At 36.4% G+C, this 18,725-nt stretch overlaps 1 protein-coding gene across 1 annotated transcript in view; it reads right to left on the bottom strand.

Moving 5' to 3' along the window:
• dis3l2 (DIS3 like 3'-5' exoribonuclease 2) overlaps positions 1 to 12,804 on the bottom strand; it is a 37,920-nt gene extending 25,116 nt beyond the window's left edge. The window contains exons 1-10 of the mRNA XM_056264788.1: positions 12,147 to 12,804; positions 10,747 to 10,883; positions 7,966 to 8,019; positions 7,640 to 7,741; positions 4,091 to 4,229; positions 2,461 to 2,549; positions 1,041 to 1,270; positions 768 to 941; positions 548 to 627; positions 325 to 437 (exon numbers count right to left, since the gene is read on the bottom strand). Coding sequence (XP_056120763.1) covers positions 325 to 437; positions 548 to 627; positions 768 to 941; positions 1,041 to 1,270; positions 2,461 to 2,549; positions 4,091 to 4,229; positions 7,640 to 7,741; positions 7,966 to 8,019; positions 10,747 to 10,883; positions 12,147 to 12,798 — 1,770 coding nt within the window. The 5' untranslated portion in view covers positions 12,799 to 12,804. The remainder of the gene's footprint in view (positions 1 to 324; positions 438 to 547; positions 628 to 767; positions 942 to 1,040; positions 1,271 to 2,460; positions 2,550 to 4,090; positions 4,230 to 7,639; positions 7,742 to 7,965; positions 8,020 to 10,746; positions 10,884 to 12,146) is intronic.
• Between the last annotated feature and the right edge of the window lie 5,921 nt (positions 12,805 to 18,725).

Below are 18,725 nucleotides of genomic sequence, written 5' to 3'. Positions count from 1 at the left end.
GGGCGCTGACCGAGAAAACATTTTTCCTCATGTATGCATTTCGTAGGTTTTCCCATTTGGCTTTAACCTCGTTCGCCTGTGAGGGAGAGCTGTGAGGGTCTGAACAATGCCACACAACGTCTCCATTCATTTGTGCATGTAATAATTTAAGACTTACACATTTTAAAGCATTGAATCGCTATCGAAATTATTCTTTCATTCTTAGCATTTTAAATCGAATCGAGTGAATCGTTACACCCCTAAAAATTAAACAATTTTCTGCACCGCAACATTGCTGCAAGAAATTTAAAACACTTCAAATTGTTTGGAGAATCAAACTCGTACCTTTTGGACAAGATAAACACTCGTGGCTCTTTGGCCAGCGATTTGATCCAAGGCATTTCCTTCCTCCACAAAGTAACTCACATCAGCTATATGAACACCAACTTCAAAATTACCTACATGAGGAGAGAAAAGAAAACCATGTTTTTAAATCATAAATAGTTTTTTTTTTTTTTGTGTAATGAACTTTTTAAAAGAGCTTTAATATCAAAGGCAGCCCACATACCATCTGAGAGTTGTTTGCAGGACAGTGCATCATCCAGATCTCTGGCTGTAGCTGGGTCGATGGTAAATATGCATTCGTTTCTTAAAAATAAATTACAGTTAAACCGAAAATCAGAACCAAATAATCAAACATTTAATTAAAATTAGATTTCAGATGGACTTTACATACAAATAATGGATAAGTGAAAAATGTATAGATCAGGGACAGGGTAGTAGGTTACCTGAGATCTCTTCTTTTAGAGAGCGCATGATCAGGGATGCTCCAGGGCAGATCTTGGGGAAGACAATTCAAGACCTCCTTGGAAAACTCTGAGAAGTCCACATCATATTCAGTCAGGATGCCTTCTGTTTCCGGCTCTATTTCACCTGCTTGCCCTAAAGTTTTTGCAAGCCGCCTTAAAACAGAAAAACAACATTGAGAAACGCTCTTATTAATCACAACTGCCAATGTAAATCTCATAATTTGGAGGAAATACAGGTTACCCAGATCTCACCCTTCAGCAAAGCTGTTGTCTGCTGACCACTGTGTTATTCGGCAGATGAAGAGTGTGTTTTCATAGTCTCCAGGTCTGGAGATAAAGTCTGCAGGACAATCTGCGAGAGGCACATTAACTCTCGGGACCCGATGGTCCACAGGAGAGAACATAGCAAAATTCTTGTTGGGAAGAAATTTGAGGAAGCCTGATGCTGCTCTTGAGTGCTTCTTCTCAACAATGAATACAACCTAAAATGACAACATCCATGGACAATTATAAGCAAAAGAATAAAAAAAAGGCATGCTAATTTTGGACGATCTTCAAACTTAGAAGTATTATCGACAACATGAAGTTAAAAAAAAAACATCAGCCCATTTACTTTCTTAAAGGGATCCTTGATTATGATTTAACTTTTTCAACTTTAGTTAGTGTGTAATGTTGTTGTTTGAGCATAAACAACATCTGCAAAGATACGATGCTCAAAGTTCAATGGAAAGGGAGATATTTTATTTGACAGAAATTGCTTTTTAAGGACTAAACCAACCTCTGGTATGGACTACAACGAGCTTCTTCCAGAGTTGGAGACATCACAATCCCTAAAATTTAACCCCAGCCCCTGGGAACAAGCAACAAAGTGAGGCCATGTTGGGATGCTTTAGAGAAGAGGAAGAGTTGTTGTCGCAGTTTGACATAAGGCTGACGAATTTATAGAGGTTAAAATTTATTTTTAACACTGTTCCTGAATATTATAATCTCAACGTTTGTCTGTGCCCTACACATTTAACGGAGAACAGCTTCCAGAAGTGAGTACAATGCAGGCTATGCGCAATGAAATCCATGTTTGCAAAGTCCGGGCTTGAAATCGGTCAGCACGATCCTCTTGTTCGTTAACATTTTCAGGGTCTGAATTGGGGTCGAATTGGTTTGAAATTGACGCCATCGTTAATATTTACATCTGAGTAGAGCTTGCGGTTACGAAGGGGTGTGACATTTCCCGAACACGCGCAAAGCGCTGCCAATCAAAGCACATTTCGGAAGGAGGGGCTTCATCAAAAATTACACGTTCAACCAGACTGGGGAGAGAGGAGCTGTAATAATGTAAAAAATAATGCGTTTTCAAGTATGAAAACATATTCTAGTACACCACAAAAACAAAATCAAGACTTAGTAAAAGGAGATAATAGGACCCCTTTAATAAATGTTCCTGATGTTTTTGTGCATTATTCATCAGTGATGCACATTATTCCAAAAAGGAAAAAAAGACAAAGTGCAACATTGTTTTAATCTATTTCAAAAGCCAACTTTTTAAATGAAAATACTTGTCTTCTTAGAAAATTGTCTGAATTTCTAAATCGTCTGAATGCATTTGTATTTATAACTATCATGAATAATAATTATTTAAAAGTAAAATGCATATCCTTTCAAACAAATGGCTTACCTTTCCAGTCCTTTGCATAGCTCTCTCTGAACTTGATCCAGAAGTGAAGCATGCATTAGCATGTTTGACAGAATGTGTTGTGATAGGGGCTAAATCAGAAAAAAAGTTATAGCAAGATAAATTTGATTGCAAATTTCTCTTTTATTTTCTGACACTTGTATGTGTAATCAATGTAATTTGTAGATTTTTTTTCAATAAAATGGAAAAGTTCTCTACAGATTCCGATTTGTTTTTTTTAATAATTAAAAAAAAATGTTTAAACCTGTCAAAGACATTAAGGTAATAGACATAGACAGTTTTATAGAAACAATATACTGTATATAATTATTAAACACTTTGGGGAGATTAAACAGTGACTCCCTCATCTTAACTAAGTTTAGATTCTCCAGCCTAACCTCTCTACATTGGCCTTAGCAAGAACTGCACTTTACTGTCTAAGTCACATCAGCTAACCAGCAGTTTGCCTCAGGGTTCAGTGTTTGGTCCCCTCTTAATATTCACAACAGCATTAGGACAAATCATTCTGGAACAAAGTTTTCCTACTATTACTATGCCAATGACATGGAGCTCTGCCTGCTAACAACTACAAAGTGACTGAACAAATCTCAGTTTGACTTTTGCGTCTGGAGTCTGGATGACAGAATCCATCTTCAAGTAAACAAAGCCAAGCTTATTGTTACCCCAAGCCAGTACAGCAAATCAATATTTTAGGTGTCTACCAGTGGTTGTATGTATCAGGTTAAAGGAATAATTTGTTTGCATCATTCCTCATGTGCTAAATCAATTAATTAATTTATTACATTTAAAGCCTTGGAAAGATTATGCAAAATTTAAAAACTCAATCAATTGTAAGCAAAATTCAATTGTTCCACAGCAACACAAGGGTAATTTAAGGACTTAACAATGAGTCATGAAGATCTTGGTTTTTGGAAAGAGGTGAATAGCTCATTCATACTGCAAACACAATCATGTCTTTCATTGCCCGTTCACCTCAGTCACCACATGCCCTGTATCAAACTTGACACTCTGGAATCTGTTGCCATGTTTTGAGCTACAGATGCTTAATGATTTAATATGTAGACGTCTTGGGGAGGCATGTGCAAACAAAGATATCTGGGCTTGATAAAGATAAAAAAAGATCACAGCTCTTGGCTGTTCAATCCTCAATGAGTGACTCAACTTTTTTTCTGCACTATAAAAAAAGCACATGTATCAAGATATATATATATATATATATATATATATTAAAGATTCCCTGCATCGGAGAATCCTTTACATTTATAAAAGAAGCAATTCCTGGGGCAATGCACATAAACTGTGGTGGTGTGAGATGCATTAACAACTAAAAGAAAATTGGCACAGGACTGACCAAACCAATTAAATGCTAACAAGGTAAATTTTGATTATCTAGCTACAAATTTGTCAAAAGTTCCCATTACAAAATGTAACAATAATTTTTTTAAGTAAATAATAAATTATTTATTCATTTAAACTTAAATTATGGTGAAGACTTAAGCTTAGTGTAAATAGCTTAGAGTAAAAATAATAAATACAACTAAATTAGTGCTTATCAGCAAAACCTTGAGTAAGAGGCGAACAGAACATTGTGCCTGCAGGAAAAGCTCATTACCTTTATCATGGAGATTGGCATTCTTCATTTTACTGATCACCTCATCTTCTTCATTGTAATGGGCCTCCACTATGACATCAGGAGCCTTTGGTGCATTCTGACTGGATAGAGTTCTCTCATTTATATCTCCATTGACTGCCTGCGTACACAATGTGACACACATTATGCATTGGCATGCATGATATTAGACTGTCATTGTCTCTCACTATTCATTTTGATTATACTCAATTACATACTATACACAACTACAAGTAATACATTCAACATGCATTCATATACATCTATTTTAATACAACAAGTTTTATACTACTTGCTTTTATTTGACACAGTAATGAAGTACTGTATGTCTTAATAATATGAAAACATGACTGATCGATAGGCTCGATTGTGCACTCTTTTCCACATTTTGTAGTACTAATTGTGGGGGGAAATTTGTGTAATGTTGCTTCTTGGACTTAAATATGCAAAAAAAATTGAAATGGAGATGAGAAAACTACACTACTGGAAGCAGAAAACATTAGCTCATTTACTAAAATAATTAACAAACACAAAAAGGGCAGGGGATCTACAGAATTGAATTACTTTGCGGAAATCTGTGGAGGATTTCTGCAAGCTCAGATTTCATGCATGTATGATTGTCAACTTCAAAAGAGGAAAATGAGGGACATTCTAGCAGAGGTCTTCAACCTTGCTCCTGGGAACCCACTGTCCTGCAAATTTTATTTCCAACCTTCTTCAGCAAACCTGCCAGTCATTTCAAGCCATCCCCAAGAGGTTGAATAGCTGGTTCAGGTGTGTGTTCAATTAAGGTTGGGTCCCCAGGAGCAGGGTTTAAGACCTCTGCTGTAGACGAAAGTAAAGGGCATTATAAGAGATATGTGGACCACATATGTCAGTGTTTATGTACGATATAGATATGTACCTCATGTTTATAAATAAAAGTCTCTGCTTGAATGAAATGCAATTAGTAGCAGCTACCCAAGTTGACCCTCCCTCTGCTGAAAATTTGAAATAAGTTTTCTGGGTGTGAAAGGCTAACATACTGAAAAACCTGTGCTCCTTATGGCTTTAATAACTCAACTTTGACCCTTTACATTTTGGACGTTAAATATCAGCCATTATGAGGATCTAAGATTTTGTTTTAATTCCTCTGTTGGCACTTTGAAAGACCAGTCAGGCAGACTCTTGGTTTTGATCCCTTCTCTTATTTGGATTTCAGATGATAGTGATAACCTTACATGACTCTGCAAATCTAAGAAGAAATATGTGCCTTTAGGGTGTAATAGCTACATTTTCATCGTGTTTAATTGCTTTCCTATGCTGCTGATTATTTACAAAGCTGATTATTTTCATCTTGACAAAAATTGCCTAGCAGCAGTTTAGATTTCCTGACACACAACTGCCCACACATGCACACATCTACCCTCATTAAAGCTTTAGCTTTGTTGCCAATTCTGATATACAGAATGTTTATATAGCTAAAGAATTCAAAAAGCAAACATCTATTTGCTCTGCTGTACTAAAAATAACAAGTCATAGAGCATAGACATAAATAATAAGCATACAGAAGTTGGCATGCAGCATGACATGCATTATGCCACCTAATAGCTTTTTAAAAAGTCTTTGCTACATCTTTTATGTTTATCATGCATGCAGCTTATTGAACCTCTAATTAACTGAGATATTTTTAATATTCTAGTACGTAATATGTCCTCTAAAACTTTAAGTATACTGTTCTGACCCTAAACTAATGCTTAGTTGAAGAACCTTTGATTTTATTGCAGCACTCAGTCTGTTTGTACAGGAGTCTATCAGCTTGGCACATCTTGACCTATGAGTATTTTCCCACTCTCCTTGGCAAACATTTTCCAGATCTGATGTGTTGTTTTTGCGCCAAACATACCTTTTACAATATTGGCTAAAATATTCAGTCTTGTTCTTGATAATGTCACTGTTGTGCCATACTTTCTCTTCTCTTGTCAATGACTGTCTTCACTGTGTTCCATAGTATATCTAATGCCTTGGAAATGTTCTATAGCCCTCACAATAGCTATCAACAATGAGATCCCATTGATGCTCCGCAAGCTATTTTTGACCCATGGCTCATGTAGTAGAATGCAACCATGAAGATGTCAGAATTTTTTTTCCAAGAACAGCTGAGATTTATTTGGAATTTATCAGAGTCACCTCAGGTGAAAACAGGTGTGTACTATTTCAAGAGCTTGATGATTTGTTAATTCTGAACACATCTACATATCCTGTTATAAAAGGGTGTGCACACTCATGCAGTAAGGTTATTTTAAGTTTTTATTTTTCTCTTTTTTTTTCTGAAATATGTCACTTTGGTTTTCTGTGGCATTGCATGGGTTGTAATGTTTAGATTAAAAGTGCAAAAGTATATCCACTGTATACACACACATACTGTGTGTGTGTGTGTGTGTTAGCTAACATAATTTCACTAATCATATCATCAGCACATGAGAAAATGTAAACAAGTACTGGGTGAAATCACTCTATCATTCCGATTGGATTATAAAAAAAACAGAATGCTATAAAAAGGACGGAAGAGGTTCTTCCAATCATTGTGTTCAAGTGGTAGCAATGGTTACGTCCAGAGAAAGACGTGGAAAGACATTTACAGGATCCTCAATAACTTCAAGGACAGAGGTTCAACTGCAGTGAAGAAGGCTTCAGAACGCCCCAGAGTGTTCAGCCACTTCTCTCCAAGAAAAAGATCAAGAACAGACTGAAATTCGGCAGGAAGTACAAGGATTGGACAGCAGAAGACTGGTGCAAAGTTATTTTCTCTGATGAAGCACCCTTCCGACTTTTTGGGACATACGGAAAATCAATTGTCTGGAGAAGGAAAGGTGAACGCTATCATGAGTCCTGTGCTGTGCCAACAGCGAATCATCATGAGACCATCCATGTGTGGGCTCATGTGTGGGACCATCCTTTTCATCCAAGGGAGTGGGCTCTCTCACAATTCTGCCCCAAAACACTAACATGAATAAAGAATGGTATCAAAACTTCCTACAAGAGCAACTTGTCCCAACGATCCAGGAGCAATCCGGTGATGATCTGTGCATTTACAGCATGATTAGAGCACCATGTCACAAGGCAAGAGTGATAATGAAGTGGCTCGGAGAACATTGCATTGAAATTTTAGATCGGTGGTCAGGCAACTCCACGGATCTTAATCCCATAGAGAACTTGTGGTCAATCCTCAAAAGGTGAGAAGGACAAGCAATAGCCCACAAAGCTGATATCCAGCATGCCCAGAAGCTGATCCAGCATGCCAGAGCAAATTGGAGAGGTTATGAAGAAGAATGGCTTTGACTTTATTGACTTTGACTCTTTGAATATATTGAATGTTTTGGACAATAAACCCTTTAAAACTTATAAAAATGCTTATTGTTTTCAGTATACCATAGAAACACGCGAAAAAATAATCTACAAATACTAAAGCAGCAAACTTTCCAAAACACAAAATTTATCTCACTACCAATACACAGCTGTATTTATGATATGTACATTTTGATAAAGTACCTTCCACTGTTCAGGGGGTAGAACTTTCACCACAACAACATCTCCATTGAGAGCCCTGTTACGAGCTGCAATTCCATCCAGAAAGATATCGGCTAACCCATCCTGCAGAAAAAAATTCAACTTCACAATAGCAAAAGACTCACAAAAGAGAGTTACAAGTAATCAGAATTAGGACAATGACAAAGCAACAACTACAATAATATTTGGTCAGTTACTTTTGAATGAGAATCATGTTTATTCCAGCAACCATTTACGTTCGATAGCATGTTCAACTTCAGGTTATACTGTAAATGTAGTACGTGTAAAGGTGAAAGAAGAATACTCACAGGAGATGGGACAAAAGCTTCCTTGTACTTCTTAGGGTTTATCCTCAGTGCTCCCTTAAAGAGAATGACATTTAAATATTTTAAATATGATGACTGTTTAAATAGTTTTCCATTCTGAGATTTCACTCTATAAGAATACGTAAAAAGCCTGTGTACTTGTTATTTTAATATTAAATTATTTAAAAGACGTAAAACATGAAAGAAGCCCTCCAAATATTACAGTTGTCAACATTTGAAGTGGATCAAAAAAGTTCATCAAAGTTATCCTAAGACAAGAACGGGTATTGTTCAAAATTCATCTATAACTTTGATGAAAGGTTTTGATCCACTTCAAATGTTGACTACTGTATATTTTATACTATGATAATAAAACTGGCTGGGTAATGATAAGTAACTAAATATGCTTGAAAAATGAAAAAATATGAAAAAAGCATTTATTTGAAGCATTTATGAAGATATATTTAATCTGTTTATATTTAAAAACCATAAATATTTTTGATTTTTCAGGTTTTTACGTCACAACGACCCTTGTGCACTCGTGCACACGACGCAGAAGTATAAATTGGGCTTAAGCGTCAGGGACCCTGGCCTAAGATAACGCTGGAAGCTGTGCAATCCTGATCATCCAGGAAGTAAGAGGGGAGGGTTGAGTCTCGCTGTGACCGGACCACCCTCCAAAAAATCTTGAGTGTTCCTCCAAACAACCGGTTTAGTTCCGGCTGTTGGAGCAGATGTTGCAATTGCAAACTATGGGCACGTTCGAGTTCAGGCAGCCATGCAATTGACTGCCGTTATAGCGAACAAAATAAAAAATAAAATATCGACAAAAGAGCACTTTTCCTCTTCCAGACGCCATGAGCGTCAGCCCCCTGCCCAAATGCAGTGAACTGTCTCCCAAAATTATTCAGCCGTGGAAAGCCATCCACGGCGTGTCAACACGGTGACAGGAGACGGCCGTTCAATATGCTAAATTTGAAACAAAACCTCTAACAAAAACCAATCTTCTGGGCGTATTTGCGAGTGGAAAGATGCATACTTTAATATCCATATAGCCCCCCATCAAGGTTATTTCCTTTCAACAAGAGCTACTGGACGCGGGTAGCACCCCCTCCACGCTAAAAACTATGTGGCAGACATAGCACCATTCCATGCTCCTGTGGCCGGCCAATCGCTCTCTACTCCGATCAGAGCACAAGTAATTTCGCTTTCTGGACGAGCAACAACTACACGTGCTCTGCCCTGTCCGGGCCCTAAGAGTATATATATATAGAGCCCAGTTTAGGCAGTCGGAGCAGCTCTTCGTATGCTTCGGTGGCCACACCAAAGGGCTTCCGGTCACAAAGCAAAGACTGTCCCACTGGATAGTGGACTCCATTTCTTTGGCCTACGCTTCAGCGTCAGAGCACACTCCAGATTTGCCAGATTTTACAACTTGGAAGCCCCTGCACTGCAGGCACAAATCCTCTCTGTTTAGTTAGAGTTGACCTCTGAACGAGCTCGACCCACCATTACCTCTCTGGAGGCTCCGACCACAGTCCGAACCCCTTCTCATCGGGCGCAATTCTGCCCTCTCTTAGCCCTATTGCCCTTATCCAAGTGTCCTAGGCTAGGGCCGTAGAACATGACGTTCTGCTTGAACATAGCACGGTGTGATTGGACTGGTTCCCCATAGCATCTAGCGACGCAATGCAAGTGAACATTTCGAAAGGGAACGTCTCGGTTACTAATGTAACCTCGGTTCCCTGAGATAACGGGAACGAGTATTGCGTAGACAGACGTGCTATGACGCACACAACTTTGCATTCGTCGCTTCACTTTTCATGACAAAGTTTTTCCTCTGTACAGATGAAAATGTTATCAAAATGATTCCAGTTCACATGCATCAGTGGAAACGACTAAAATCGTTGGTATTATGCATGCCAGACAGGAAATTGGCAATGTCACTTTTTAAAAATAAACTACACGACCGCACACATACGCATTCAAACGCGCAATGCCTAAAGACTGATGATGTGCATGCCATCATCGTTTTCACAGATTCACGTTTTTTAAGTTTACACGGAGATGATAACGGTATCGCTTTCAGAACCCATTTTCAAAAACGTGCACTTTGAGACCTACTTCAAATTTTTGTCTTCTCAGGCCCCCAAAACTCTGTTGTCATGTAAATGAACAGCCAGAACGCATTAAAAGTTTTCTGCTTTCAGTTGAAAACGGTGTTGTGTAAGCGGCCCCTAAGTTAATAACTAATGATTTTTACAACGGAAATGAATCAATTAAAAATGTACAAATTTCCAATGACTTTCTTCTAGAGCTGCTGTACAGCCAAACCAATCTTTGTTGCATTCATTTCCTATTATCACTTTAAAGCGCTATATAAATGAAGGTGACTTGACTTGACTATAGGGCCTAAAAATAAAGAAAACCTATTGCTATACTCATTCATTTAAGAAAAATAGCAGGCGGCGGTATACAGTATGTGCATAATGCACAGTATTCAGTAAGTAGTAAAGGTTAGTTGACAAACAATAACTTTTTGGAAGATTAAAAATAGTTTTCCACCATTTTTTATTAACAACAAAATGTTGTTTCACAAATTAATTTTAAAAGTACAAATATTCTACATATGCTCTCAATTAAGGTTAGTAATTCAACACAATAAATCATATTATAATATACATGTTCATATTATAAAATTTATGTATAAAATAAAAACGCTTAAAAAAATTATATTTTAGATTAATACACAGACGTATAAAAGTTTGCATGTATTAAATTCACCTGAATGAGTTCTCCTCTCTTTAGGCCTGCAGACACATCCTCTGTGAACATGTACTCCTCGAACAGTAGCTTCCGGGAGCCTCTACAATCTTTAGCGTTTTTATCTTTGTCCTTTTGATGTAAACTTTCTTTTGGTGCTGTGAAAACAAAGATGAAATTGTAGCTCACGCACAAAAAAATGACTATGATGTTTATTTAGATTTGGAATGAAACTAAATCTGGTCATGTAGGTCACAGTTTTTTTAAGACACCATGGATTTTTTTTACTTGTTCCACATCTATTAGATTTGAAGACATGTGTTCATGTGTAGCTTCAAAAGATATCCTGTATCCTATTTATTAAACTTATCGTAAAATAGATATTTTTAACTTTACAGATATAGGATACGCATTAGAAAATGTGTCTTTTTCCGGGAAAATAGATAAAAAAATACTGATGAATAACACACAAGAGAAAGCAGAGGAAGAACAGTCTGTTTGTTAAATCTATGTTTTTCAAAAAATTTTAAAGCTACACATGAAGGCATACTTTTTACAACAAATGCAGAAAGACAAAGGCACCCTCACACACACTGACTGGGTAAAGCTACTCCACGATTTCCATCTCAAATTCAGTCTATTACAAAAGTTTATGATCACAGGCGCAGTGATCTTGCATGACAGAGAATCAGAGAGAAATGTCAAGACACAGCAGTTTTAATTTGACACTCCTCTTCCATTTTCATTGGTGAGTTTGACAGATCTTCAACAAAAGAGGGCCACAGCTGGGTATGATAGATCTGACCAAAAAAGTTTATAGTCAAGGTTTAATGGCGCCTTAAAGGCTTATTGGCCACCTTAATTATAATTAATTTTAACATTAACACTAAAGTCAAGTGATTTCAAGTGTCTTTAAAAGCCAAAAATGTAATTTCTGTTAATTACATTTTTGGCTTTTAAAGACACTTGAAATAAGTGTCTTTAAAAGCCAAAAATGTAATTTCTGTTATTTACTAACCCTCATGTTGCTCCAAACCTGTATACATTTCTTTTTTTCAACAGAACACAAAAGAAGACATTTTGGAAAATGTCGGTTTGGACAATGGTGACCACTGACTTCCATTGTATGGACAAAAAACCCCAAGACATTTCTCAGAATATCTCCTTTTATGTTTCATAGAAGGGAAAAAAAGAAGAACAGTTTTGGAACAACATGAAGGTGAGTAAATGACAGCATTTTCATTTTTGGATTAGCTATCCCTTTAATCCAAAAAAAAAAAGAAAAAAGATTCTTTGATTTTGGACAAACTATAAAGTCAACATGAAACGGCATTGGCACACTAAGTCAAATAAATTATTATGCATGTATGGCTTAAATAAGGCTTGGTTTTGAGAGACTGGCTCTTCACTTCACTAAATACCTTGAGGAGCTTTGACGTTTTTATTTGCTGATTTCCCAGCAACAATGGCATCAACTTCGGGACCACATGATGCCCCCATGTCTTTTTTCTCCAAATTTCTTTTTGATCTCCTCTTCTTTGATTTTTTCTTTGCTTTTTCCTCCCCACATGAACCGCTCAACTGTTGAGCGTCACATTCCTCAGATCCCACTAGACTTGTGCTCCCTTTGATGTCTTTTTCACTTCTCTCCAGTTGCTGTTTTGTGGGTACCTTTCTGGGTGCAGCAGCCTTATGTGACTCCGTTGTGGCATGCTTTTCCAGCATGCCAGGCTTCATGTCCTGGTCATCAGCGCACACTGTCTGATGGATTTTTTTGTCCGTGTGCAAATAGTTGGACGTGTCAGCCATCTGTCTACTCTGCTGAGAGCTATCACCAGAATAAGATGATTCCGAATTGCCTTTTTTTCTCCTGTTTACATCATTCACAGATCTGCTAACTGGTGTCCTCATGTTCTCCTCTGCCTGCTGCTTTGCAAACTCTTGCAAGTAAGAACGAAACTTGCCATTCTGATGCTGATTCAGAAGTCTGGCATACGCATCCTTCTGGGATCTGGGGAGGTTTTGTGCACCTCTGGGTTTAGTGGTTCTCTTTACTTTAGGAGAAGACGCCATAATCTCTGCAAAGAATTAACATGTCGGTGGTTACATCAGGTTAACAGAACAGCTTTTGTCTTTACATATCAATAATTACCTAATATAATCAACTCTTGACTTACTACGTCTTATATAAAAGAAATTAAAAAAATTAATGGCTGATGTGATGTTTCAGAAAATAAAAATGCATTTCTACAACTATGGGCACTTTTGGCCCTGTGGACATAATTTGGTGCAGACCCTTAAAACTTTTAATTATTGGAACCAACCAATTTTTCTTAATGATAACATGCTGTGATGCAACTGACATATAAATTAATTTAAGCAATATTCCATAAGCAAAAGTGGGTAACATTTTATTTTAGTGTCCTTCTTACAAATGTTACTATAGTAATAACTATAAATTATGCATAATTACATGCAACTAATCCTAAGCCAAACCAACAGTAAGTACATGTAGTTAATTAATATTATTCTGTACTTAAATGTATAACTACACTGTAATAAGGACACCTTAAAATAAAGTGTAATTGGTCTAAAATGGTGACAAACTGGAATCAAAGTGTTTGATAATGAAGGCCTTGAAGTTGGACAAAACAACTGTTTTTAAAGAACTGTTTATAGTTTGAAACTTAACTGCTGTATAAAATGTAAAAAATACATTCTTTTTTTTAATGAAATGGAACTCCAGTTTGCTACATTTTGCATCCTAAATTCACACAATTATATTATTTTATATTTTAATATTTTCTAAAAATTACAGCTTGAAAATGTGTTTGCATCTCATATTTCATCTCACTAATGCTCTTTACTGGCACTGAGTAAACAGGCTAAAAAAATCTTGAAAAACAAACAATGCAAAAAAAAAAAGATGTACATGTCAAAATGGACATAAATAACATTGTTTTTGTGATTTTCTTTAAATTTGTTATTTCACTATTTGTTTAGACCATCACAGCTTTAAAACGTAGATTAATAATTACAATTTACGATTTGAACTTTGGGCCTGCCTGGCATAATTGTATTAAAATCTGTACATAAAAGATACAGCTTTAAATAAAAATCAACCAAGGGACAAAAAATGAGTAGCATTGAAAATAGAAAATAGTATTTCTAATGTCTTGACAGAACGTTCTGCGTTGACCATAATTATGATATTATAATTTTAGTAACTTTCACGGGCTGTTTGCACATGCTTATAAGCCTGAATCATTTAATAGCAATGTCATTCACTTAAAAGCTTCCCTTGAAAAAAAAAAAAAAGATCTGTACTCTTAACTTATTGCGTTTAAAATAATACAATATTTTAGTTTAAAACGGTTTATTAAAGAAGGGATTTACTCATGTCACAGTGTGTGAGGCACACTGTTCCTTTACAACGAGCTAAGCTACTTGACCCTCATATACTGTCAGTATCTTTCAATAAAATATACTTGTGTCCCAATGGACAGCTACATAACTAAACATAAACATACATAAATAACAACTCACCGTCTATATCTGCTGCTCTGTCTATATCGGTTGCAAAATTTCACTGAACAGCTCCGAACAACAACACCAACTGCGCATCTCTTCCGGGTCCTATAAATAAAGCGCTGTCGTTGCATCATGGGAACTGTAGTTTTGTTGCGCACACAGGCTCGAAGTGTCCAATTTAGTCGTAAATCAGAACCATTATGTGTGAAAAGTGAATGAATACTGATGCAAAAATAATCTAACTAGTTTTTATGTAAGTAATTTTGTAAAACAAGTAACCTAATAGTTTTATTTTAATTCAATACAACTTAAATAAATAAAAAATATGTGAAAAGTTAGCTTTAGAAAACAAGTTCAATATAAGATGAAAAACATGAAATCCCTCACACTTCTAAAACTTCCTCCGGCTTATACGGGTCAAGTGACCGAAACATCGCCAATAAATATTTATTGTGACGGTGCAAGTTTGAGTGAGTGTGGGATTTATATTTTTTCTAATCTACATTAACCCTAAACAACGTTGTTATTAGTATTATCATTTATGGGTCTGTTTGCTTGTATAATTCGATGAGAAATTTTCAAAACAAAAAACAAAACAAACAAAAAACATTTAAGTTAAAGATAGGAGCTAATAAAACATTAAAAGGAAATGACACTATTATTTAAATCACCATGACATCATAGCTGGATTATAAAACACAGCATAGGCGTAATTCTATGGGGGGACAGGGGGACACGTCCCCCCCAATATTCAACGAAGGGCAATTTGTCCCCCCCAATATTTGATCATATTTGGGGCGCGTTTCCATTACAGATTTGCGCAAAACTTTTGCGATATTTTCTAAATGTCGATAAAAAACTATTGCGAAATGACGGCGTTCCATTAACCGATGTAATGCGACTAAAACGTCTTTTTTTCCTCTCGCGATAAGTCATTCCAAAAATCATGGCAACGGACGTTGGAAGGTTTATAGCCTATATCACAGCCCCCGCATAGACATTATTATTATTAATGGAAGGAGACGTGGCGTGTTATCCAAGCGTTAATGGCAGGGAAAGACACGGAGTTCCTGGGTGTTTCTCCCTCATTTCTGCTCCGATGTCTTGATTGTGGCATTTCTTTGAGGTTTAGACACTGATCAATATAGAATGACTTTATTAATGTCATTATATAGATCAGTGGGTTTAGAGTCCAGTAGACTATTCCTGTAATTATTGTTTCTTTTATGAATTCAATAAAGAACTCTGTCTCGTATTATGTCCAAACGGTCAGTGTAGCCTACTTGCATTCATTTTTCTTATTTAACCCGTAATTGCAAAACGAAAAATGAACGGTTGTTGTATTTTTAAAACGCAAAGGTGAACACCAACATTTTAGTTTGACCTGTAGGCCTACACCAAATGCTGAAAAAAAAAAAAAAAATTATATATATATATATATATATATATATATATATATATATATATATATATATATATATATATATATATATATATATATATATATATATATATATGAGAGAGAGATAGACGAATTTTCAGATATTTGTTTATGACTTTTTGCCCCTTTATTAAACATTTAAAATATTCACAAATTAATATGGAGAAAAAAAATGTAGATTTTACTGGTTTTCTAAGGCCAAATTAGAACCTGGAAATTATATTTTTCCCGCAGTGCTCAATGAGAGGAGCCATAACCACAGCCTACAGAAAGGGGATGTATAGGTGAGTTAGGCAATAATAAATGTGTCTGAAAAAATAACGAGGCATTTTATTTGTTTATTAATAAACTATTGTTTTCCTAAATCAGTGTCGGCTAAAAACATATCTCCATCTCCGGATGCACCTTTAGAGAGAAATGCACCTTTCATACGGATTACATAATCAGAAGGTATTAGCTTTCGATTCGAATTTGTTCCTTTTAAAGTGGACATTTAAAGCTTCAGTCTACAAAGGCTATATAGCCTATCAGTTCTCGCGCTTCAGTTCACGGAGACCATGAACCGCGCCTGATTGTTTTATTTTATTTTTACAAAAGCACATCGTTTTCTTGTTATTGTGAGATTACGCAAATACAAGTAGTTGCGAATAATGTATTATTATATTCTGTATGACCAGAAATGATAGAGTATTTTAAGTTGTTTCGACTGTTGATAGGAAAATGCAAGTGCTCGCGGCCGCGCCTCCGTGCCATCCAGTGCGCGCTCCACACCCAGTCCGCAGACACACTTGGATATGCGTCAAAATCTTGTGTTTATTTGTGATAATCTTAGCCCTATTATTATTGTGCAACCTGTATTATGAATGAAATGTGACGAATTGCTTTGTTCCTTTTTTGGATAAAAGCGTCTTCTACATATAATAAATGTTATAATAATGATGATAATTATTATTATTATTTGCGGACAAGGACCCAAAACACACATCGTATTCTAAGTCAGGTGACTGTAAATGCGCAAAACCCGTTTCCATTGCAGTTTTGCGAAATATTCCTTTTTCAAATTGCCTGAAAAACCTTCTCATGCGAGCGTAAAAATTTTATTGGGATAAACGGGAGTTTTTGCGAAATGGAGTGTTTCCATTGTGCGCATTTTCATTACGCAATTTCAATTTGCGCAATTTGAAGGGGAATGGAAACATGGCTTGTATGATTATGCGGGCAGGGCCATATCGATGTGATTGCAAATAGCCTACGTCTTTCTTCCCAGCTCCGAAAATATAAAATCCCAGCCGGTCCATTTCCCAAATCCATTCGACTTGTCTTACACTATACATTTAGCAAAACCTATTTCTCCTGAAATCCATATCATGTTTTCCGATCCCTTTAGTAGCTTGTGCATCGTCAGTGAGTTAGGAAAAACCAAACAGAAGAAGAGTTAGGAGGAGCGCGGAAATTGACAGACATTTGGCACATAGGCTATCTATGAATGGTAAATATTCTGTTATCCTGTAACAGTAATTTAATCAAAATGTTTATAGCCACTATATGTTTATAGAAGAATATAAGATAGAGAGATCACTGACCGCTTTGTTGTCAATTCAGGCCTGTAATTGATGCCGATGCTGTAATCATTGTTGACTAGACGTTGGTTTGACGATCATGTAATACAATTCCTTGTGGTGTTATACAATTACAAACATTCGGACTCTGACTTTTATTTTATTTTGATTAAAAAAATGTGTGCATGCGCCAACACAAAAAGTTCCACAGCTGTCCCCCCCAATGTGTGATTGACAATTTCGCCCTTGAAACACAGTGTGATCCGGACCGTTTGCATTACTGCGATTTGTCGCTGGGATGGATATGATTTATACACTCATCTGCGGACTGTTCATGGTCAGTCTGTCACTTTACGCAAAACCACTCACCACAGTCCAGAACAAGGTTTGTGGATTTTTATGCACGTTATGTTGGTAAAGAAAGTTGCTGCAAAATGTTGTTATTTTCCTTCTTTGTAGCCTATATACATTTCCTTTTTTCTTTTTCTTTTTTGTTCTTTTTTATTTATTGCATAGGATGACAGCACAGGTTACATAACGAATACCAGCTGTTTCTTCGGTTAAAAGTAAATGTTCTCTTTCACGGAATCTTTCATTTATGTCTAAATTGCAGTCCACGAAAGCTCTGCCGATAGAGAACAGGAGCACGCGACCGGTGAGGAATGGAACCGAAGACGCGCGAGCTCTGAACAAGTCGCGCGCAGCGAAAGAGCCGCAAGTGCTGGACACGAGCGTTAAAGGCGCGAGATCATCAGGAGATCAGTCTAATTCACGCAAAAAACAACCCCCCAAAAATAGAGAAAAACGGAAAAACTGCTTCGGTTTCAAGATGGATAGAATAAGTGATGTAAGTGGAATGGGTTGTAAAAGTGACTGAGGAATGAACATGAATAAACGAATGAGTTTCTGAGTCAGTGATGATATGTATTGCAACAATGGGGATGTTGTATCATTCCTGAAGAATTAGGCCTACTGGTTAACTGTAATATATGAATATGTCATATTGCGATGCAATTTGTAAATGTTCCAATCATATTACATTTGGAATTCCAGAAAACAACCATACACAACATTGTGTGTCTCATCACTGTGGATTAAACTGCTGCAGGAATAAGTGATTTCTGCCCTATTGAATTTTGGGTTGTTTAGAGACATGTATAAGGCTGAAAGTTTGTCTAATGGCCTTGTTAGGCAGCATTGAAGACTAATCCAAAAATGTTGAGAACAAACGAGTTAATGTTTGAAAAACTGAGGCTATAAGAACATTATATTTTAATACACAGTATTTTTAGTGTCTTTTCTTATTTAACTCATAATCTAAAGATTAAGATATGGAATTGATTATAAGGGAAATGTAAAGGACGGGTTATACCCAACATGAGGATGTGAATTCATCTAATACAAAATAAATAAAAAATACGAAAAAATATTCATGACACAGTTATAATGGCCTCATGACAGCCAGTGTC

Source organism: Rhinichthys klamathensis, unplaced genomic scaffold, assembly GCF_029890125.1.
Source record: "Rhinichthys klamathensis goyatoka isolate OS25496 unplaced genomic scaffold, OSU_Roscu_1.1 h1tg000011l_1, whole genome shotgun sequence".
Lineage (NCBI taxonomy): Eukaryota > Metazoa > Chordata > Actinopteri > Cypriniformes > Leuciscidae > Rhinichthys > Rhinichthys klamathensis.
The sequence above is the reverse complement of the archived record's forward strand: the minus strand, read 5'-3'. Positions and strand labels throughout refer to the sequence as shown.